The 23,016-nt window shown below is 42.3% G+C and overlaps 1 protein-coding gene across 2 annotated transcripts in view; it reads left to right on the top strand.

The window, feature by feature from the left end:
* Positions 1-23,016, top strand: part of LOC132514955 (protein argonaute-1) — a 30,191-nt gene that overhangs the window by 4,632 nt on the left and 2,543 nt on the right. Inside the window, exons 2-15 of one of the 2 annotated variants that reach the window (XM_060140567.1) lie at positions 451-634; positions 2,900-3,020; positions 3,462-3,643; positions 4,042-4,178; positions 4,403-4,537; positions 4,688-4,775; positions 5,434-5,581; positions 9,622-9,741; positions 10,113-10,235; positions 10,371-10,504; positions 13,653-13,837; positions 19,108-19,267; positions 19,453-19,543; positions 20,642-20,836. In XM_060140567.1, coding sequence (XP_059996550.1) covers positions 451-634; positions 2,900-3,020; positions 3,462-3,643; positions 4,042-4,178; positions 4,403-4,537; positions 4,688-4,775; positions 5,434-5,581; positions 9,622-9,741; positions 10,113-10,235; positions 10,371-10,504; positions 13,653-13,837; positions 19,108-19,267; positions 19,453-19,543; positions 20,642-20,836 — 2,003 coding nt within the window. Of the gene's footprint in view, positions 1-450; positions 635-2,899; positions 3,021-3,461; positions 3,644-4,041; positions 4,179-4,402; positions 4,538-4,687; positions 4,776-5,433; positions 5,582-9,621; positions 9,742-10,112; positions 10,236-10,370; positions 10,505-13,652; positions 13,838-19,107; positions 19,268-19,452; positions 19,544-20,641; positions 20,837-23,016 lie in introns of those variants that run through there. The other variant, XM_060140568.1, reaches the window with a different exon arrangement.

The following is a 23,016-nucleotide window of genomic DNA, read 5'->3' as shown; positions in this document are numbered from 1 at the left end:
TCCTCCTGCCTGCAGTGCAGAGAAGCATTAAGATGATACTATTTTGTGTTCAGGATGGTGATGAGTGAAGTGAGCATCTGGCTGACAGATAATAAGGCTTTCTTGGTCTGCTAGATACCTGAAGGAGTCTTCATCTAGTAGAGGGAAGAAAGAGTTTTGTTACTAGAGCCAGATTTAGCCCGTCTACTTAACATGTAATAGGAAGATATTACATACTCATTTGATGAATTTAAGATAGACAACAAGGGTAATTTTCCTAACTGGAAAGAGTTTTTGAAAAATGAGCCTGGGTTGTTTCAGCCAGTGGAAGCCCTCAGTTGGGTTGGGTAGTCAGGAAAGAGGCTTTTCCTACACTTTGCTGCTCCCGTTCTAGGAGGCCTTGTGCCTTCTCTGATCAGAGTGGTAAGGAGATTACCAGACTCTACCCTCACCAGCCTCTCTGTCTTGTAGCTGCAGGCACCTACCTGCCCCCCCTGCAGCAGGTGTTCCAGGCACCTCGCCGGCCTGGCATTGGCACCGTGGGGAAACCAATCAAGCTTCTGGCCAACTACTTTGAAGTGGACATCCCTAAGATTGACGTCTACCACTACGAGGTGGATATCAAGCCGGATAAGTGTCCTCGCAGAGTCAACCGGTAAGTAATGCACATTTAAGCCACTAAGTCCAGTAGTCCTTATTTTCCTGAGTCTCACAGCCTTAAAAGAGAATCCAGAGGGGTAAAAGAAAAACTAGTAGAGGGTGATATCACCAAATTCAAGAAAGTTCTTGAGGAAGAGATTCTAAGTAAGGTAAATGTTGAAAAATATCACTGGATTTGGCTATTAGGAGACAATTGGTACCTATTGCCACAGTAGTTTCAGTAGAGGAGTTGGGCTAGTAATCTTAACAGTGAGTTAAGGAATAAATGGAAGGTAATGTGGTAGGGATAGTGAGAACAGATAGCTTTTTTCTAGATAGCTTGATAGTGAAGCATGGGGAGAGAGGGAATATGTTGGCTAGAGAAGATTATAGGGGTCAAGTATAGTGCCTACTGCATTTCATTATTTGTTGAAATGAATAAATGAAAAGTTTTTAAGAATGAGACATGGGTATGTTTATAAACCGAGAAGGAGCTAGTGCAGGAGAGGTTAAAGGTACAAGACAGAGAGGAGAGGAGTGAGTGGGATGTCCTTGCTGAGGCAGGAGGACACATATATATATGCACAATGTAAAAAAAAAATTTAATATTACAGGAAGAGTAGCAATGAAAAATGTCTCATATTACCCTGGCCTCCTGTCTCCTAGTCCCTTTCCCCAGATGCATTCATTATTACCATTCTTGAGTACACTTCCAGATATTTTTCTATACATATGCAAGCCTATATGTTTACAGAACATTTTTAAAGCACACAGAATACAGAATCTTATATACACTGCTCTGCACCTTGCTTTTTTCCACTGAACAATATAATTTGGAAAGTAATATATATCAGTACCTACATATCTGTCTCATTCTTTTGCATAGCTTCATAGATATTCCATTGAATGGATATATTATAACCTATTTAATAAATCTATTCAGGAACATTTAGGTTGAGTCTAAACTTTTGCTACGAAAGTGAAACTGTGTAGAATATTAATATAGATACATTTTTGCACGCAAATACAAGTGTATCTGTAGGATAAGTTCCTAGGCTGGAATTGCTGGCATAATACATTTAAAATTTTTGAGATGTTACCAGTTTTTTTTAAGGTAAGTTGTACCAATTTATACTCCCATCAGTAAGGTATCATCCCATATCCGCACCAATTCAGTATATTGGATTTTTTAGTTGTTGGCATTCTGATAAGTAGAGAATTGTATCTTGGTCTAATTTTAAATTGTATTTCTCTACTGAGTGAAGTTGAACATATTTTCAGATGTTTAAAAATTATATATGGAAGGGATATTTCAAGTGTGAGAGGAAAGAAAGAGGAAAAGAGGCAAGTGTATATAAATGTATTTGTTTATATGTCTGGGAACTTGAGGGTGGCCTTGCCTTCTATGTTCTACTCCTTTCAAAATTATTAAAGATGCTTTTTGATCTGAGGTAGGAGTGGATTCTGTCGTTAGGCGGGTAGTGGAGAAGGTTTGACACAATCTATGAGGATGGAAGTGATCAGAGATATGAAAAAGATTGCTGGGCAGCACTGAGGCCTAATTGGCATTAAAACCATGTGTTTACAGTTGCTTCCAATGTATAGTTTGAGTCTTTTTATCCAATAGTATTCAAGAGCTTTGGTTTAGAAAGCGAAGAGTTCAGATAGTTGGATGGACTGGGATTTTGAAGGCTAGATGGATACTCTGGAATCTAAGTAGCAGAGCACAGGAACTGAAATCAGGAAAGAGATGCTAATGGAGAGAAAACAGGGTGGTAGGACTAAGGAATTCAGAGAGATGGAAGAGGTGAGGTTCTTCTTCCACACTTTATTCCTATTCCAATTCAGGTCTCTTCCCATCTACCTTTCTTGATTATCAGCTTGGGGATTGGAGCAGCCTAGATTTTGTTCCTGATTCTGGACAGACCCTGAGATTAAGCCCTTCTCCCCTCAGCCTCCCCCTCTGCTCAGAAGGCACTCACAACCACTCTTATAGGTCCTTCGGAGCCTGGGTGATCCGAGGACCAAAAATATCACCTGGGAGCGTGTTAGAAACGTAGAATTTCAGACTTTGCTCTAAATCTGCTGAATCAGAACCTGCATTTTAGATCTCTAGGTGGTTCATATGAATGTTGAAGCTTGAGAAGCACTGCTTAGAATAGAGATTAGTAGCTGGTAGGACAGAATATAGTAGATGGGACATTGCCTGGAGTTTAAATTACTTCCAAGAGCTTGAAGTAGTAGTCTTTCAGCTTCCACTGGCCTTTCCCATTCCCCACAGGGAAGTGGTGGAATACATGGTCCAGCATTTCAAGCCTCAGATCTTTGGTGATCGCAAGCCCGTGTATGATGGAAAGAAGAACATTTACACTGTCACAGCACTGCCCATTGGCAATGAACGGGTAAGGTTGGGAGTCAGGCTGGACCTGTGTGAGGGGTCTGGGGAGGGACAGAACTCAACTAAGCCTGTTTGGAGTCTGGCAGTCCAGAGATCCCTTTCGTCTTTTGTGCTGAGAAAGTGTGTTTTAGGGTGAGGGATGGGTAGGTGCTGATGTTTATTTAGCCTCTTGTATGTCTGTCCCTGTCCAAACAGACTGAGATTAGACTTAAAATAGACCTAAGGGACTTCCTACTAAGTGTGGTTGAGAGGGACAGATACACTGAGCCAAGGTGGCTGGAGACTAAGGGGCTGGATTTACTCTGAAGTTTTCATTGTGAGTCCCTATCAGCTTAAGAAGCAGATTCTGGGAAATTTATGGGGTGAAGGATAATAGGGGCAAGGCAGGGAATATTGGACTGTGGGACAGCATCAGCAATCTTTCACCCCTTTCTCTTTCCTGAAGGTTGACTTTGAGGTGACAATCCCTGGGGAAGGGAAGGATCGAATCTTCAAGGTCTCCATCAAGTGGCTAGCCATTGTGAGCTGGCGCATGCTGCATGAGGCCTTGGTTAGTGGCCAGATCCCCGTTCCCCTGGAGTCTGTGCAAGCCCTGGATGTGGCCATGAGGCACCTGGCATCCATGAGGTACTGGGTGTAGTTAGTATCTGGGCTACAAGTGGTGGCAGAAGTGCTGTGGGAGGAGGAGGGGAATGAGCGTATATTAAGGTCCCACCGTGTGCCTTTCAAATAAAAATTTCTTTGAAGCCCTACCATATACCAGGCAAGTGTGCATATACATTTAGATGGTTTAAAGCTTTGGCCCTGTCCCTTGTAGATATCTTTGGACCTCACCCCATCTGTCCCTGCAGGGCAGTAAAAGGGGAGAGACTTGCACAAGGTCAGTCACACAACTAGTAAAGGATCAGAGCTGGAATTAAAGCCCTGGTGTCCTGCCTTCCAGGCCAGGGCTCCTCCGTGCCCAGGATGCCTCACAGGGTGGGGGCCTGTGCCCGAGGGACCAGTTCTCTGCCTGTCCCTGCCAGGTACACCCCTGTGGGCCGCTCCTTCTTCTCACCGCCTGAGGGCTACTACCACCCGCTGGGGGGTGGGCGCGAGGTCTGGTTCGGCTTTCACCAGTCTGTGCGCCCTGCCATGTGGAAGATGATGCTCAACATTGATGGTGAGTGGGGAGAGCTATGGAGCCAGGGGCACCCTGAGTCCAGTGACCACACTCCCAGCCTCATCCCTCCCAGCTCTGTAACCACACTCCTAGTCTAATCCCTACAGCCCTGGGACCCCTCCCCCATCCCAATACCCTATAAAGAAGAGGGTGTAAAGAGCAGTGCTTCCATTTATTCTGGAAGACAGAACCTGAGCTGAGCTGTACTTACCATGTCCCCACAGTCTCAGCCACTGCCTTCTACAAGGCGCAGCCAGTGATTGAGTTCATGTGTGAGGTGCTGGACATCAGGAACATAGATGAGCAGCCCAAGCCCCTTACGGACTCTCAGCGTGTGCGCTTCACCAAGGAGATCAAGGGTGAGGACCCAACCAGGCGGGGAGGGGAATCAGTGCTACTTTCTCTTTAGTCCTAAAAGGAAATCCCCTTGGGATATATTCAGGGGAGAGGCCAAGCCTGGGCACATGAGCAACCTTTTCCAACCCTGACAAGCAGTGTGTGTGTCCCAGGCCTGAAGGTGGAAGTGACCCACTGTGGACAGATGAAGAGGAAATACCGCGTGTGTAATGTTACCCGCCGCCCTGCCAGCCATCAGACGTAAGTTGACAGGGCTGCTAAGCCATACTGTTGGTGGAAGAGGGCCGATATTTGAACATACTCTGTTCACTTTCTCTGCACCCACACCTGCCCCTGAGGATGAGCCCTGTTTTTGAAGATAAGCTGTGGGAATTTGGCATCCCTCCCCTAACCTTCCCAGATCTATTGATACTCTCCCTACCATTTTTACCTTCTTGGTCTCCACCTTTCCTTCTTGGGCCTTTACTGGAGAGCAGGTGTCTTTCTCTGGCTTCTTTCTCAGTTCTATAAATGTTAGGATCTCTCTCAACTTATTCTTCCTCCTGAAAAAGCAAGTTGATATCCTAGGCTAGACCCTTGGGAAAGTTGTCACTGATTCCATCTACGTCCTTCACTTCAGACTGTGCTGGACTGTGAGTGCCTACTGTGTGTCAGGCTTCATGCACAACACTAGACATAGAGATGAGTCAGATATGATCTGACCATTGTGGAACTTGCCTTTCACATCTTTGGCTTCACTCTTGGAGCCCTGTATTTCCTCTGCTTTCCTGTGAGTGGTGGGAGTGCTCAAAGAGGTTGGATAGGGATGAAGTCAAGTCTGGCGCTTCCCATGGTTGTAGGTCTAGAAAGGTGTTACTGAATGCTAGGCTATGACACTTCTTTCCCTTCCCCCAAACAGGTTTCCCTTGCAGCTGGAGAGTGGACAGACTGTGGAGTGCACAGTGGCACAGTATTTCAAGCAGAAATATAACCTTCAGCTCAAGTATCCCCACCTGCCCTGCCTGCAAGTTGGCCAGGAACAAAAGCATACCTACCTTCCCCTAGAGGTGAGACTGCCAAGTAATGGCCTGGCTGGGGAACAAGCACGGTACCTGCACACTGATCATCAGAGGTCTATTCTTCCATTTGTAGTCTCTCATCATTTTTAGGTTTGGAAAATTGATGTTCTGAGAGGTCATTCTGTGAAATGTAGGCCTCATTCTTAACTGCTGAGTTCTTTACTTATCCCGCATCCTGCTCTCGTATTCTTTCAGGACTGCCAGGCAGAGGCGAAAGCTGTATTTACTGTTTAATAAGTAATTAGTTCATTCAGTACAGAGATTTCAGATACCTACACTCATGTCCTCTTAATTTCTCTTTCCCTGTCTGGAGCTGGGGATCTAAATGACCTAAAGATACAAGTATACTTTATTTTACAGAAAATGGACATGAACGTTACCTGTAACGTGAATCCTGTATCCCCAGTGATCAATGTGTTCCTTTTTTTAAAAAATTAATTAATTTATGTTTGGCTGCATTGGGTCTTCATTGCTATGCGCGGGCTTTCTCTAGTTGTGGCAAGCGGGGGCTACTCTTCGTTGCGCTGCGTGGGCTTCTCATTGCGGTGGCTTCTCTTCCTGAGGAGCACAGCCTCTAGGTTCACGGGCTCAGTAGTTGTGGCTCAAGGGCTCAGTAGTGGCTCACGGGCTCTAGAGTGCAGGCTCAGTAGTTGTGGCGCATGGGCTTAGTTGCTCCGCGGCATGTGGGATCTTCCCAGACCAGGGCTCGAACCCGTGTCCCCTGCATTGGCAGGCATCAGATTCTTAACCACTGCGCCACGAGGGAAACCCAATGTGTTCCTTTTGAAAAAGTTTTCGCTCCAAGATTTGTCATATTTTTATGCTTCAGCAGACCTTTGAATTCTGCAATTAAGGAAAGAATAGTAACGCTCTTAAGTCATTACTTAAGTCATTACTTAAGTAATGCTTTTAAGTCATTTGCATTAAGTCATAGAATGCAAATGGAGAACCACTGGGCTGTATTTGGTTTTCAATACACTAGCCAAAATGTCTAATGAGAAACTGTCTCTGACTGCTTCATTGTCTAGTCTAGTGCTGCTCAAAGTGTGGTCAGTGGACCAAGAGCATAGGTATTACCTGAGAGCTTGTTTGAAATGTAGAATCTCAGGTTCCACCTAGACCTACTGAATCAGTATCTCTTTTAACAGAATCTAAAGAGGATTCATATGAACATTTAAGTTGGAAAAGCACTAGCCTAGATGACCGTCCTCTGTTCTAGCAGCAGGAGTCAGATAGCTGGGACCAAAACTTAAGCCTTCTTTCTGTGAGCTTCTGGGATTTCAGAACTAACCAGAGGAAATTAGGCTGAAGGGAGAAGAGATCCCAAAGCCCAAGAACTCTGACTTAGTAATAGCTGCTGATGCACAGAAAGTGGGATGAAGACAGTATGTTCTCTGAGATGTAAACAGAAGTCTTTAATGGCAATTACAGCTAAGTAGATAGGCTTTGGGTAATATCTACTGCAAGCTGAGATTTGTTAGCAAATTGACATTACTTCTGTTTAAACAATAGTTTCCAAGGTGAATAACTTATGTATTTTGATTTTTACTGTTGCTTGTTTATTTAACAAATATTTATTGAACTCCTACTATGAGTCATACACTCTTAGGTGTGGGGAAAGCAGAGATTAACAAGACAGATAAAGTCCCTGCTGTCATGGAGCTTATAATCTAGAAGGGGGAGATAGATAATAAGTTGGTAAATAAGTTGGTGGTAAGTGCTATAAGAATAATAAAACAGGTTAAGGGGATAGTCATAAGGGTGGAGCGGGTTGGAGATTCACTTTAGTTATTGTGGTCAGGGAAGGCTTCTTTTTTTTTTTTCTTTTTGGCCACACTGACGGCATGTGGAACTTCCTCAACCAGGGATCAAACCTGTGCGAGTGCGGAATCTTAACCACTGGACCACCAGGGAAGACTTCTTTTAGGAGACATTTGAGCTGAGTCCCAAATTATGAGATAGAACCAACCTTTTACAACCTGAAGGAAGAGCCTTCCAGGCAAGAGTTTAATAGTGAGTACAGAGGCTCTAAAGCAGCAGGGAGCTTGGATCTTCTTAGAGAGACAGAAGGCTTAGTGGCTGGTATGTAGTGTATGAGGGGAGAAGTAGTAGGAGATGATTTTGGAGAGAGGTACAGGGTCAAATCACATAGGCTATTGTAGGTGATCGGTTTTTTTTAGAATTGCTTTATTGAGATATAATTCACATTCCATAAAACTCACCCTCTTAAAATGTACAATTCAGTGGGTTTTAGTTAATTCACAGAGTTGCGCAACCATTACCGTTGTCTGATTCTAAAACATTTTCATTGCCCCCAGAAGAAAGCCCATACCCATTAATAGTCACTTACCATTCCTTCTGCCCTCCTCACCAGCCCCTGCTAACCACTGATCTACTTCTGTCTCTGTGGATTTGCCTATTCTAGACATTTCATATAAATGGAATTATATAATATATGGCCTTTTTTTAAGTGGCCTATTTCACTTAACGTAATGTCTTCAGGGTTCATCTATATTGTAGCATATGTCAGAATTCCCTTCCTTTTTAAGGCTGAATAATATTTCGATGTATGTATATACCGCATTTTGTTTGTTCATTCATTGATGGACACTTGGGTTGCTTTCACCTTCTAGCTATTATGAATAATGCTGCTATGAATATAGGCGTACAAATATTTATTCTAGTCCCTGCTTTCATTTCTTTTGAGTACATACCCAGAAGTGGAATTACTGGGTCATATGGTAATTCTGTGTTTAATTTTTTGAGGAATCACCATACTGTTTTCCACAGCAGCTGTACCATTTTACATTCTCACCAGCAATGCACAAGGGGTCCGATTTCTCTACATCCCTGCTTTAGTCTTTTTTCCAGTGTTGATTCTGTAGTTGAAATTATCCATAAAGAGTTCTACAACTTAAAGTTACCTTCAAGAGAGCAACCTCACAAATTTTAACAATTCTGGATTTTCATTAAGGGAATTGACTAATTCTTTGAGGTACAGAGTCTAAGGGCAGGTGACCTTGTCCTGGTTTTCCCTACCATTGTTCAGCATGAACTCTGGAAGTTAGGCAGAGAAGCAGTACTTAGTGTATTGGCCCTATGGGAACAAGTTTTACATTTCATTTCATCTAAATCCTCACAACAGCTTCAGGAGACAGCTAGTGCTTTTTCCGGTGGCTAAAATTAAAGAAGCAGAGCCTTAGAGTGGTTAAGAGTCCTACCCAAGGTAGCATCTTCTAGAATTGGCAAAGCTAGACTTCAAACTCAAGTGTTCTTGAGTTCTCTCTACTTTGCCAAAAGACTTCCTGTTCACTGCTTCCTGAATATAGTATATTGGGCAATGGAAGTCTTATATATCACTAGGAAGTCTTTTCTGATCTCCATTGTGTTCTCTTGGGCCCAATACAGAGAACCATGTGGCAGGATGTTCCTCACACCAACAGAGCACACTGTCAGTCAACAGACAGTGATTTCTATAGTCCAAGGGCTCAGTGATCATCTGTAGGCTCGGGCTCAAGAGTTGAGTCACTGCTGGTTCTCCTGGTGTGTTGCAGTGTGGAACGACTGACTGCCTGCTACCATTGGAGAGCTGTCTGCTACCTAGGCATCCAGTTTGTGTGTATTGAGTTTTTTTAGTCTTAAGAAGAGCTCTAGACTGGGTCCTTTGGTAAATAATAATTTATGCTACAACTTACTGAGTGTTTACAATGTTCAGAACTGTACTTGGTTCTTTAAGTGCTTTATTTAATTTAGTCTCCAGACAGTCCTAGGAGATTGTTACTGTTCTCCCTATTTAATATATGAGCCCTGAGCCCAGATCTGCCTCTGGATCCCAAGCTCTTAATCACAAAGTGGCTGTATTACCTTTTGTATTGCACGTGGCTATTTTCTAACTTACCTGTCTATGAACAAGGGATTTTCTAGTCCATTTCCCAGGACTGACAGCCAAGTCCTCTTTCCTTACTATGGGGCTCCGGGTATAGGGTGAACTATACTCAGGCCAGCGGTACATATTCTTGTTTCCTTAGGTCTGTAACATTGTGGCTGGGCAGCGCTGCATTAAGAAGCTGACTGACAACCAGACTTCAACCATGATAAAGGCTACAGCTAGATCGGCCCCAGACAGACAAGAGGAGATCAGCCGCCTGGTCAGTGAGGATGCAGAGAAACGTATGCTTGGTTGCTCAGTCATGGGAGTCCCTGGTAGCACAGATGCCTTTCTGCCCTGGCAGGACCCTTAGGAAAACAAAAGTCTGGATTTGTTACCTGGGACTCCATAGGACTGCTCTTGTTTCTTGACCCTGTAGCTACTTTGTTTCCTATCTCTTTTTCTCTCCTGTATTACTTCCCTATGTTATCCATTCCCACTTACCTCATCTTCCACTTCCCCCCAACCCCTTTTTTAGGGCTATTTCTTGCCAGCCTCAGCTGTTCTTCAGGGCTTTCTGCTTGGGACCTGGAAGGTGAGCAGTATTGCCAAGCTACTGCTCTCCTGAGATCCCCTTCTTTTGTCTTACAGATGAAGAATGCCAGCTACAACCTAGATCCCTACATTCAGGAATTTGGGATCAAGGTGAAGGATGACATGACGGAGGTGACGGGGCGAGTGCTGCCGGCGCCCATCTTGCAGTACGGCGGCCGGGTGAGCAGGGTCAGGGCCAGACAACATCTCTGGGACATGTGGGGGGAGGCTGGGTTGTATAGCCCATGGCTTTTGCTCCCCTACGCACCTGGCTCTACTGAGGCTCACCTGGACGCCCCCTTTGCCTATCCCCAGAACCGGGCCATTGCCACACCCAATCAAGGTGTCTGGGACATGCGGGGGAAACAGTTCTACAATGGAATTGAGATCAAAGTCTGGGCCATTGCCTGCTTCGCACCCCAAAAACAGTGTCGAGAAGAAGTGCTCAAGTAAGGAGGTTGGGTGTATGGATGGAAGGGTGGGAAGGATCCTAGAGCTGCCTAACTTCCTCTACTCCCAGGGGGCCACGATTTGATCTGTAGTCTGTTCTTTCTGAGTCTTGACTCTCCCCACCTGTGCTGTCTGGCTCACACTTCTGCCTGTTTCTTTTCTGTCCATCTGTGGTCAGGAGTCTTGATAAGGAGCCATATCTGCGTCAGAGATGATGATTTCAGGACATGAATCTCCTAAGGGAGACCTGAATTATTTTATTGTTATAATTATTAACATGGATGGTAAACAGTAGTAGTGATGACTATAATGTTTGTGCCAACATTGTACCTAATTTTATGTTCTCTTATTTCATCTTCACAGTGAGTAGGTGGTGGTATTTCCATTTTCAGGAGACTGAGGCTCAAAGAGGTTAAGTAACTTGTACAAGGTTTGCATATCAAGAAAGTGTCAGATTGGAATCAAATCAGTTCTGAGGTTTCAAAGCTTATATTCCTAATTGGAAATAAAAGTTCAGCTGGTACTCTGAGCTGTCCTTTCCTGTGCACAGAATTTGTTCCGTCGGGTCCAAGTGACCTGAATTAGGTGAACATGAATTGTAAGGGCCTCTGAGCCACCTGTGGCTGAGTGGCTGGGAGTAGATGATAGCAATGAAGAAAGTGATATAGCCAAATGGTTTAAAGGAACAGTTTAGGGGAGTAATGGTCTTGAATGAGTGAATAAGTAAGTGAAGAAGTCACCAACCCTTCCCCTGCAGTCTTCTTTTTTTTTTTAACAGCTTTATTGAGATATTTTTCAAATACCACAAAATTTACCCATTTAAAGTGTACAGTTCAGTGTTCCTGCAGTCTTTTGAAGTGGTAGCTTTTTTTTTTCTCTGGATCTGGAGTAAGGTCAGTGCACTCTGGGGCTGAGAAAGAATCAGTGGAGCTGACCACTTCGGGCAGTGATGAGAATTAGTAGAGATGTGTGCCCTGGTGGGTTCAGCTGGCCTTGGGATTTTCATAAGAATTAGTTACAGCAGCTCCTGATGAATATGGAGACTCTGGCCCTCCTTCTCCCCTCACAGATACATAACTACTTCCACACAATTATAGTTTCTCTTAAATGTGTTCCTCTTGTCTCCTTTCCTGGGTTCTTGGGATTTTAGCCCCATTTAAGCCAGGCTGCTCTTAGCCTTGGCCAGGCTTTGGAGGGCTGGTCCTTAACCAATATTAGAAAGGCTCTCAGCGCTGTGCCTTTGTGTCACATTGTTGGTAGCTCCACTCTTGGTGTGTTTCTCTCTCATTCCCGTGTCCTTCCCCTGTCCCATTCTTTTGAGAAGCAGTTTGTTGTTTTGGATATTTTGGGGTACAGAAACTGATAAACCTAGAATCTCAGAGTTGGAAGGAGTCAGTTCATCAGACAGCCCCTTCTTGCAATGATCCCTAGATTCAGGGAGTAAAAATGTGACTTGTACACCTGGGTCAGGGTACCCAGTTGCATGTATGGTTCTGGGCTAAAGATTAAGATTTGAGAGTTTTCGGCTGTGGCAGTGGATGAGATTGTCCAGGGAGAATGTGCATAGTGAACAGAGGCTGAAAATAGAACCCAGAGAAACCAGAAAGGAAATAGAACAAAGTTCCTACATGTGTATGAGGGAATGGGATCCAAAGCACAGGAAAAGCCATCCTTTCCACTGAGACAAAAGGGGAAGAGATGAGGTGGAGAAATTGGTAATTGGGGAGGTATAAGGGAGTCCTAGGGTCAACCCTCAGAATTTTCTTCTGGCTAAAGAAGCCGTTACCTCAGCTGTATCACTTTTAGGACAGGATTTTAAGACTTTCTCCATCCTAGAGTTCTCTAAACACTTTGTGGCCCCCAGCACTGGACATAATATCCCAAGTGTGATCTGGTAATAGAAGATAGGGAAAACCACTTTCCTGGAAGTAAAGACCCACTTATTGATGGAATCTGGTAACACCTTGGCTTTTTAAATAGCTATACTGTAGTTGTATACAAAGCAGAGAAATGGAAGAAACACTGTTAGGTTGTCCATCAGAGCCCTGGCTCTTATTTACATGAAATAATAGGTTATATTTTTTATTCTAATGTTTATTTGAAAGAATTTTTTAAATTAGAATAATATGGAAAACATCCATGTGTCCATCATCCAGAGTATTGTCATATTTATTTTATCCTTTTTAAAAAGTAAATAAAATAGTAAAGATAAATTTGACATTCCTTTATATTCTCCATTCTAGTCCCGTTCCTCCTTTCTGATGCAGTCACTGTCATGAATTATTATAACCTTCCTACCCAATTTATGTATTTTATATACCTATATGTATATAAGTGATTTAAAATTTTATACAACAGTGTTGTACTATATTAATCTTATGGGGTTTTTTTCTTTTTAACTAATAAGTAAAAAATTTATTTCCTCGCTGTATAGGCTTTTAAATCCATCTTATTGATATTTATATGCTATATAATAACATCCCCTAAACGATTGCTTTTATTCTCTATTTGTACATTGTTGCTTTTAATCTAAATGCAGGACTTTCACAATTGAATTTCCTGCTGCTCCTTTCAGTCTGTCATTATATTTATGTAGCTCGATTTTTTTTTTTAATCTGTTGCATGTGAACCCTCTCTTCCAGCTTTGTCTTCCTTTCCTAGGGTAAAGCTCTAAAGGCAAAAGAAAGAAACTTGTTTAATTATTTGCTCTCAGGCTTCAAAGAACCAGTAGGGGAGGAGGGAGCTCATTTTTTTCTGAGCATCTCCTGTGCTCTGATCACTGTTGGAACCTTATTTATTTTAATTTGAGCCAAGAGGCCTTCCTCTTGGGCATCTTCCTATTGCTGTAGACTTGAAACATAGGAACCAGCTGCTTGAATGGGACAACATGGGGGACTTTGAGAATTCCCACAGATCCCTTCTCTGGGCTCCCTCAGCTCTCTGCTCATACCATTGAACACTTGGCAAGCTCTATCTTGTCCTATCCAACTGTAAATGTGCTTTTTACACTAGATGTGATGATGTCTCATTCATCTTATAATCTGTCAGTGCCTGTCATAGTGCTAGGCACCTAAGATGGAGGCATTTGGTTAGAGGTATTAAAGTGGGACTTACCTGCCTCCTGTCATGACCATACTTGTGCTGCAGGAACTTCACAGACCAGCTGCGGAAGATTTCCAAGGATGCAGGGATGCCCATCCAGGGCCAGCCTTGCTTCTGCAAATATGCGCAGGGGGCAGACAGCGTGGAGCCCATGTTCCGGCATCTCAAGAACACCTACTCAGGGCTGCAGCTCATTATCGTCATCCTGCCAGGGAAGACGCCAGTGTATGGTACAGTTCTGTTGGGACAGTGATTACGGTGATAGGACTCCTCTCAGGGTAGCTCCCTGGAAGATCCTAGGGACGACTCAGTGTGGATTCTTGGCTCTAGCCAGAGCTGTTCCTTAGTGTCAGTGCTCTTCTTAGAGGAGAAATATTAGACTATATGAGCCAGTTAGTCATCTCTGGTCCTGTTTACCTGCTCACAATCCTTCCCAGTAACATTTATTGGGGTCCTCTGTGTGCTGGTGTGTATGCCAGGCTAAGCTGAGCTGGATACAGAGATGGGTCAGTCCAGATTCCTATTCTCAGGAGTGCATTGTCTGTCAAGACATAGGGCAGCACACCCAAGCAGAATTTGTGGTGGTTCTGTTGGTGTTCCACTGCTGGGAATGATGGAGACTTTTTGAGAAGCTTTCCCTCTCTTTTCCTCTCTTTTAAGAATGAGAATGACTATATACATCTCTGACTCAGTGCTCTTCTCTTACTCTTTTTCCTTCTCCACGTCTCCTCTTCAAAGGAAGAGGTGTCTCTCCTTTTATCTTACTCAACCCACGTGTGCTCTTGTTTCTATTCCTTCCTTTTACCTTTGGGACCCTTGAACCCTCAAACATCTTTAGATTCCCCACCCTAGAGCACATTACCACAGTCATGCCATCTCCTTTAGCTTTTCTCTTCCTATTTTTTTGTTTTTCTTCATCAACGTTTTTAAATGAGTTCTCTACATTTTCTACGCCCACTTCCTCACCAGCCCCTTACTCCTTAGCCTTTTTCATTTATTTTACCTCTGCCATTCTCCTAAACCTCCTCTGCAGAGGGTCACCAATGACCTTTCTCCTCTTGACTTCTTGATATTTTCTCCTGTCTCTCCTTAATTGTTTTTGTCATTACCAGGAATGCCTGGCATTTTCCAGATTTCTGTACTCTGCCCTCTCTGCCTTTTCATTCTAGTGAAATTCTCATCCATTTCAGTTGTTTCAGTCACCAACTATTGTTACTGTATGTTATATTGTATTATTAAAATCTTGATTCCACCCTTGACCTCTCTGCAGTTCCGATCTCTCCCTTTGACCTATCTCCTTTCCACAAGAGTTTATTGATCACCTACTGTGTGTGAAAAGAAACACCGTTAGATCCTGAATACATTGGTATGTGCTCTCTGCTCTTACAAAGTGTTTTGGTGAACCATTTCTTTACTAGCTTGTCTCCTCTGTCTACCAGTAAGCCCTTCTCTTTACTTTTCTCTTCTGTGTTGGCATCACAGTTGCTTCTGGGTACCTTCATCCAGACTTTGGGGACAGTCTGTCTTCTCTTTGCCTCACCTCTAATGCTCTTTTTTACAGTATTAAGGTGTATTCCCTGCTCTCCACCCACTCTTCTCAATTTAGTTCTAACATTTCTTCTTAAATTTTTCTTGTATAGGTTACTGGATGAGACTTTTTGTGATTGTACTCTCAAAAAAACCCCAAAAACCTTCATTAGCCCCCATTCACAAAATAAAAGTTTTTTAGGGCCCTGATCTTAGTTTAACCTTTTCAGCTTCAGGTACTGTTCCCTTTGCCACACATACCAGAAAGATGACTTGTTCTGGAGTTAGATAGAACTGGATTTTAATCCTGGCTATGCCAGATTACTGTCTTAGGCAAATTATCTAACCTTTCTCAGCCTCATTAATTAATTATATAAAATGCAGCATCTAACACAGTGCCTGTGACATAGTAGATGCTCTAAATGCTCATTCCTTGTCTCTGCTGTCTAGTCTCTGGTTTTGCTTACATCATTTGCCTTTGCCTAGAATATTTAAGTACTCTTTTTATCCTCCACCTTGCCCTTAAAATTCTCTATCCTTCAAGTCCTAGTTTAAATGTACTTATTCCTGGAAGCTTTCTCTTGTCATCCTACCTACAGGATTAACTTGTCTCTTTTTGGATTCCTCTAGAAATTGTATCAGGCTGCTGATCAATTACGGTCTTGCTTGATATTGTTTTGAGCATGGAGTGGATCTGATTCTGCTCTGAAATCTTCTTCCCTCTGCACATATATACCCAAGGTAGAGCCTTCCGCTCACATGATACTCAATACTTATGGAAGTTGGTTCACCTCCAGTCCATGTCTCTCTTGGGCCATAAATTGGTGTCCCTTGTGATTGATAAAGTGGAGTGTCTTTTTATATTTCTATTGGCTGTTTCACTAGCCTCTTTTGAGAAGTGCCTGCTCAAGTCTTTTCCTTTTTTCATTGGCTTCACTACCTTTTTCTTATTGATTTATTGGATGTTTTTTAGGAGAACTGCCTTGAGTAATTATCCATGTTTCTGGTTTCCTCCATAAAGGGAGAATCCAGTGTTTTTGGCCTGCATGTGGAGTATAGTGCGGCATGCTTGGAGAAGTCAGTGCTTACTCAGAAAATTTTCCCTTCCCTGGGCTCAGTCATGTTATACCTCTCTCCAGTCTCATACCTTGATTAGGACCTTGGGTTTCTTCCACTTACATGCTGTTCTTTGATTATATTGAATACCACTTAGGTAATGGGGGCATTGCCTAGGAATTAAGCCTGCAGATAAGAGGAACAGTCAGATTCTTTTAAAGATCCTTCATCCTCCTTCCTGGTAGGCCAAGTGATGGTCACAGCAAGGTCCATATGCATTGTGATTGCCCTGAGAGTGTAAAAGGATAGTGTCACATTTGTCCAGTTCTAATCTGCTACCATACCTCACCCTGTTCTTAGTATTTTTAACTCCTTCCTCTCCACTAAACTGGTACAATTTTTTTAATGTAAACTTTTTATTGAAGTACGGTATACATATAGAGATCTTTTGTGTTCAATTAATTCTCACAAAATGTCTTAGCAAGGTAACCAGTACCTAGTTTTGATAGTAGAACATTACCACAATCCCAGGCTACCAATCACTACAACTCCCCATCAGTGTTAACCACTATTATTTTGGCTTCTAACACCATAGATTAGTTTTGACTGTCTTTGAACTTTATATAAATGGAGTCATATACCATGTACCTTTTTTTGTGTCTGGCTTCTTTCACTCAACATTATGTTTGTAAGATTTATCCGTGTTTGTTTAGTTGTAGTTTGCTACAGTTTTTCCATTATATGATAACACAATTTACATGTATTTATACATTCTACTGTTAATGGACATATTTGGGTTGGTTCCAGTTTTTACTATTATAAATAATGCTTCATTGAACATTCTTGTACATGTCCTTTGAACATATATGCCCATTTCTATTGGGTGTGTAACTAGGAGGGATTTTAAGTGTACAAATGTATACTTCCAACAGCAGCAAATGAGAGTTGTAGTTATTGATGTCCTTACCAAACTTGGTATTGTCGCTTTCATTTTAGCCATTCTTATGGGTGTTTAGTTATACTGCATTTTGCTTTTAATTTGAATTCTCCGGTGATTGATAAAGTTGAGTATCTTTTTATATTTCTATTGGCTGTTTCACGAGCCTCTTTTGAGAAGTTCCTGCTCAAGTCTTTTCCTTTTGTTGCTGGCTTCACTACCTTTCTCTTATTGATTTATAGATGTTCTTTATAATTCCTTTATTTAAATTTATATGTATTATACATATCTGTGGCTTGCCTTTTTACTTTCTTAATGGGTTCTTTTGTTGAACAGAAATTTAAAATTTTAATGTAGTCCTATTTGTCAATATTTTTCCTTTACGCCTAGTACTTTCTGAGTCCTGTTTAGGAAATCCCAAGGTCATGAAGATACTAGTCTGTGTTTTCTTTTAAATGTTTTTTTTTAACCTTTCACGTTTAGAACTAGCCTGTGTTCGCCAGAAACTGTTGCTTTCTCTGTCCCTTGGCAGTGGTTCCTCTTCTGGTGCAAAGCCTAGAATCTCAGCCTCCTGCCCACACCTAGAATCAGCACATGTACCCAGGGCAAAAGCAGCTGCAGCAGATGGCTCACCTCTGTGAGATTCTCTCCCTCTCTGCAGTGTTAACCTTTCCAGTTCTTGTTGTCTTAGCACTTCTCTACTGCCTACAAAAAGATGATTTCTATATTTTATTTGGCTTTTCTGAATGTTATGTGCAGAGACACTGGTTTGCCTCTAACTTTATCTATTAGAAGTAGAAATGATCCCTTTAGCTTTTTGAACATTCTCAAATCTCTCCCATTGAAAACATATCATACCGTTCATTGATCCTACATCTCCTCCTTGGTACTTTGTATTACCAAAAACAGTTTTTGCCTCTATACATTAATTTTTGCCTCACTATCACAAAATTCTGGTCCTCATTTTACCAATCTCTTAGCAGCATTTGACTTAGTTGAACACTTGCTCCTTCTTGAAACACTCTTTCTTCCCTGGCATTCATGATATAATACTGTCTTGATCTTTCTCTTGGTTCTCTGAATTTTTGTCCTTTGCAGACTCATCTTCTTCCTGTTCTGCAAGTATTGTGAGTTCAGAGATACAGGTCTAAGCCTTCTTCTCCTTTCATTCTGTTCTCTTCCTTGGTGATCTCAAGATCATGTTTTCAATTACTGCCTGTACCTAAATAGCTCATAAATTTACATCTCCATTTCAGACTACTCCTGAACTTCCAACTACTATACTCAGTTGCGTGATGGATATCCTCACTGGGATGACCAAAAAACACTTCAAACTCAAAATGTCTCAAAAAGAACTTATGATCTATCTGTTCTATTATAAAAATCTAGAAACTCAGAGGTTATCCATAAGAATTATTTTCCCTTACATATATAGTCTCTTGAATCTGTTTCTTTCCATCTTGACAGCTGCCTTCTTAAGCTACCCTCATTTCCCTAGATTGGTCTCATGACCACATTCTTCCTCTCACACTATGGTTCCTTTTTATTCTCCTTTGTAGTTACTTTGGCCTTTCAGTTTCTCAAAAGTATGTTGCTTTCTCCTATCAGCGTACATTTTTGCACGCTCTTCCCTCTGCCTGGAATGCTCTTTCCCATATTCCCTCTCCCTTCTAAGTTCTCTTCTACCTTTAGATTTCAGTTCACTCATTACTTACTCAAGAATCCTTTCCTGACTAGGTTATTACCCCCACGTTATATGCTCTCACAGCTCCATGGAGTTTTCTGTTGTAGCATTTGTCATTGTTATACTTTTCATAATTTTTAAAATTAGTCACTGGATAGTAAGCACTATAAGAGTAGGGACCCTGTGTGTTTCTGGTCATCATTGTGTTCCCTAGCACCTCATATACTTCGTGGCATCTAGGAGGCATTCAGTAAATATTTGTTGAATGCACTAATCAGTTCTCTCCCTGCTCATAGCTGAAGTGAAGCGTGTTGGAGATACACTCTTGGGAATGGCTACACAGTGTGTGCAAGTGAAGAATGTGGTCAAGACCTCGCCTCAGACTCTGTCCAACCTTTGCCTGAAGATCAATGTCAAACTTGGTGGCATTAACAACATCCTAGTTCCACACCAACGGTATGAACTCTATTGCCCACTTGCCCTTGTCAAGCAAGGTACCATACTGGTGATTGATGAAAAGATAGGACCCCGTCCAGGCCAAGTGAATCACACACAAGGGAGAGAGGACCAAAGTGGGTGCTAGATGGTGCTAGGAAGAGAAGACCCAAGTCCTCACCATTTGTTTTCTCTTCCTTGTTTAGCTCTGCTGTCTTTCAACAACCAGTGATATTCCTGGGAGCAGATGTTACACACCCCCCAGCAGGGGATGGGAAAAAACCTTCTATCACAGCAGTGAGTGTTACTTTCCAACTTCCTCATAAGGTTCTTCTCTTAGCTCTGGGCCCCCAAGACTACACATGATTTCCTTCCCTTAGCTCTGGTGCTTGACCCTTCACAAGATCTTTTTATTTCAGCTGATCATCCCCATTAACCACTCCCTTGGTTTCTTAATAAAACTAACTCTGCATGGCATTTTCTTTTCAGAGAGAGAGCAGTGAGAGTGTAGGCTGTGGCCAGAGACTTGGCCCTGTCTCCATCACTTTTGTTCTGTGTTCGAGTTTCCCTCTCTCTCTCTCTGTGCCCACTTTTGGAATATGAACATATCTCTTCTCTGAAATCCCTTTTAAGGGAGTTACTTAGTTGCTGCGATTGTCCTTTACTCTTCCCCATCCCTACCCCTGATCCACCTAGTAGATTAGATAGCTCTCCAATCCCTCTCCTGACATCTTTGCTCCCTGTCTCATAGGGGCTTCTGAATTGGCTAAAGGGACCAGGCCTTCTTTCCCACTTCTCTTTCTTCAACCCTCAAGTTTCTCTAGGCAGACTGGGCCTCTCTCAGTAAATGTGGGGAACTCTATACTATGCTTATCTTTAATTTCCTTGTGGCCATCCATCCTAGTAGGCTTTGGCTATTGTCCCCTTAGAAAATGATGTTATTCCACCACCCACAAGAACACTCTTCACTGTGGTTCCTAGCGTAGATTAGCACTTGAATTGAAAAAAAAAGATAAACTTGTTTTTGAATGAGGTCACTCTTTGAGCTAGTAGTGCCAAACCTTCACATGCCCCTCTGCAAGAAGTAGGGAAATCAAACTTATCAAGTACCTACTGTGTGTTAGGCCCTGTACAAGATGACTTATATGTGCTTCAACAGCACTGCAAGTAGGTGGTATTCTTATCTCCATTTCAGAGGAGGAACAAGAAGATCACGTGGATTAAGTAACTTCCACACGTGTGATAGAACAGAGATTGAACCAGGGCTTATTGAATCCAAAAAACCTCATTCAATTGCATAGTTGTTTTGCTAAGAGGCCTTTCCCCAAACCCAGAACCTAACAGTGTTGGGAGGGTGGAGGTTCTGGGAGCTTATCCTGCCTCTTTGGTTATCAGGTGGTAGGCAGTATGGATGCCCACCCCAGCCGTTACTGTGCTACTGTGCGGGTGCAGCGACCTCGGCAGGAGATCATTGAAGACTTATCCTACATGGTACGTGAGCTGCTCATCCAGTTCTACAAGTCCACCCGCTTCAAGCCTACCCGCATCATCTTCTACCGAGATGGGGTTCCTGAAGGCCAGCTCCCCCAGGTAGGGCCCACAATAGGTCAAGAAAACCTCACATTGAGGCCAGGGGGCCTGATGGTAGCAGAGAGTACTGCTGTCTTTTCTGAGCTATTGACACTGGGAGGTGCTACTACTTAGGGAGGTTTGCTAAATGGAGTAGTCTTGAAAGCAGAGATCACAATTGAGAGATGGTGTGTACAATCACTGATAGACCTTTCTTCTTGTAATAAAAGACCCTCAGTGCCTATTTACTAGTTGGTCCATGTTGAAGACTGATTCTTTAGACCAGTGGTTCTCAAACTTTAGCATCCATCAAAATCTTTTGGAGAGCTTATTAAAGTAGTTTGCAGAGCTCTACCCTTAGAATTTCTGCTTCAGTGAGTCTAGGATGGGGCCCTAAAATCTGTAGCTCTGACAGGTTCTTAGGTGATGCTGCTGGTCTGGAGACCACACTTTGAGAATCACTGCTATTGACCTTCACGATGTTCCTCCTATTCTTTCTCCCTGCTAAGCCTTCATATTCTGTTGTTTAGATTAGTGTACTGACCTGGTCTCCTTGCCTACCATTAAAACATAGTAATATAACTACCATTTATTGGGTACCTCTTATGTGCCGTAAACTGAGCTAAGCACTTTGTATGTATTCTATTTAATGCTTACAATAACCCTATGAAATAATTATTGTTCCACTTGATAGATGATGAAACTGAGGCTTGAAAATGTTAAATGATTTCTTCAGTGTCATCCAGGCTAATAAGTGGTAGAGCTGGGATTCAGACAAATTGGTTAGATTCCAAAGTTCATGCTCTTAACCATTATGCTCAATTTCCTCCAAGTCATACAGTGTTTCCTAAAATGCCAGATGCATTTATCATAACATGTCTGTGTTTAGAGATGTCTAGTGACCTCACATAGCCTGGGGTTAAAATTCAAACTGCTTACTAAGCAAAGCAGTCAGCAGTTATTAAGCCACTACTAGGTTTTTTGTGTTTTTACTTAATTATTTGTTTTAGTCTTCACAACAGTTTTGTGAAGCTGATCTTATTAGTAACTTTAGTCAGTGTGGAGAAAATGAGACTTAAAGGGGTTAAGTAACTTGCTCAAGGTAATAAAATTAGATAAAGCTTGGGTTTAAACCTAGTTCTAATTGATTCTAAATTGTATTTACTTCTGCCATACAGTTTTTACTCCCTATACCTGACATCCAAGGCCACAAGGCAACTACTGACTATGGTTTTTCACCTGTGGCTTCTTGAGCTAGTCCATTTTTGTATAATACTGCTTTTTTTCAGGACTGAATTTATCTAGTCCCTCTACACCCATTTCTGAACTATGTGTCTAGTCTTCTATGGTGGTCCCAATCCTGTCTGCTCTTAGAGCTCATGGGTAACTTCCATTTTCCTTCTGATCCTAAATTCAGCCTTACTTTGGGCATTGTGATTTCTCTCTGAACCTTGGTTCTGTGTCTTTATGTTAGGTCTAATTATACATAGGAACCAGGTGAGTGCTCTCTGCTGATACTAAGCCTCCCAGCTAAGCTTTATAGGAACATATCAGGTGAACTGTCTACAGGCATACCTCGTTTTATTGCACTTCGCTTTATCGTGCTTCGCAGATACTGCATTTTTTACAAATTGAAGGTTTGTGGCAACCCTGCGTCCAGCAAGTGTGTCGGCACCATTTTTCCAACAGCATTTGCTAAAACTTCATGGCTCTGTGTCACATTTTGATAATTCTTGCAGTATTTCAAACTTTTTTATTATTATTATATTTGTTATGGTGATCTGTGATCAGTGATCTTTGATGTTACTACTACGACTCACTGGCTCAGGTGATAGTTAGCAGTTTTTAGCCATAAAGTATTTTTTAATTAAGGTATTTACTTTTTTTTTAGACATACTGCTACTGCACACTTAATAGACTATAGCATAGTGTAAGCATAACTTTTATATGCACTGGGAAACCAAAAAAATCATGTGACTTACTTTATTGTAGTGATCTGGAACTGAACCCACAATATCTCCGAGGTATGCCTGTATAAGGCTGATTTTGGTAGGAAGGGCTTATCATCTCTAATGGTTGGGTATCAGCTTATAAAGAGAGGCTGAACAAAAAGCCGTATTACAAGTGGCAACCCCTTAGTTCAGAAAGATGCGTGAACTCAAGAGGAGCTGTATGTCTCTTTGTCTCCCTCCTCACCCTGT

The sequence above is a fragment of the Lagenorhynchus albirostris genome, chromosome 2 (genome assembly GCF_949774975.1).
Source record: "Lagenorhynchus albirostris chromosome 2, mLagAlb1.1, whole genome shotgun sequence".
Lineage (NCBI taxonomy): Eukaryota > Metazoa > Chordata > Mammalia > Artiodactyla > Delphinidae > Lagenorhynchus > Lagenorhynchus albirostris.
This window is presented reverse-complemented; position numbering and strand designations above follow the sequence as displayed.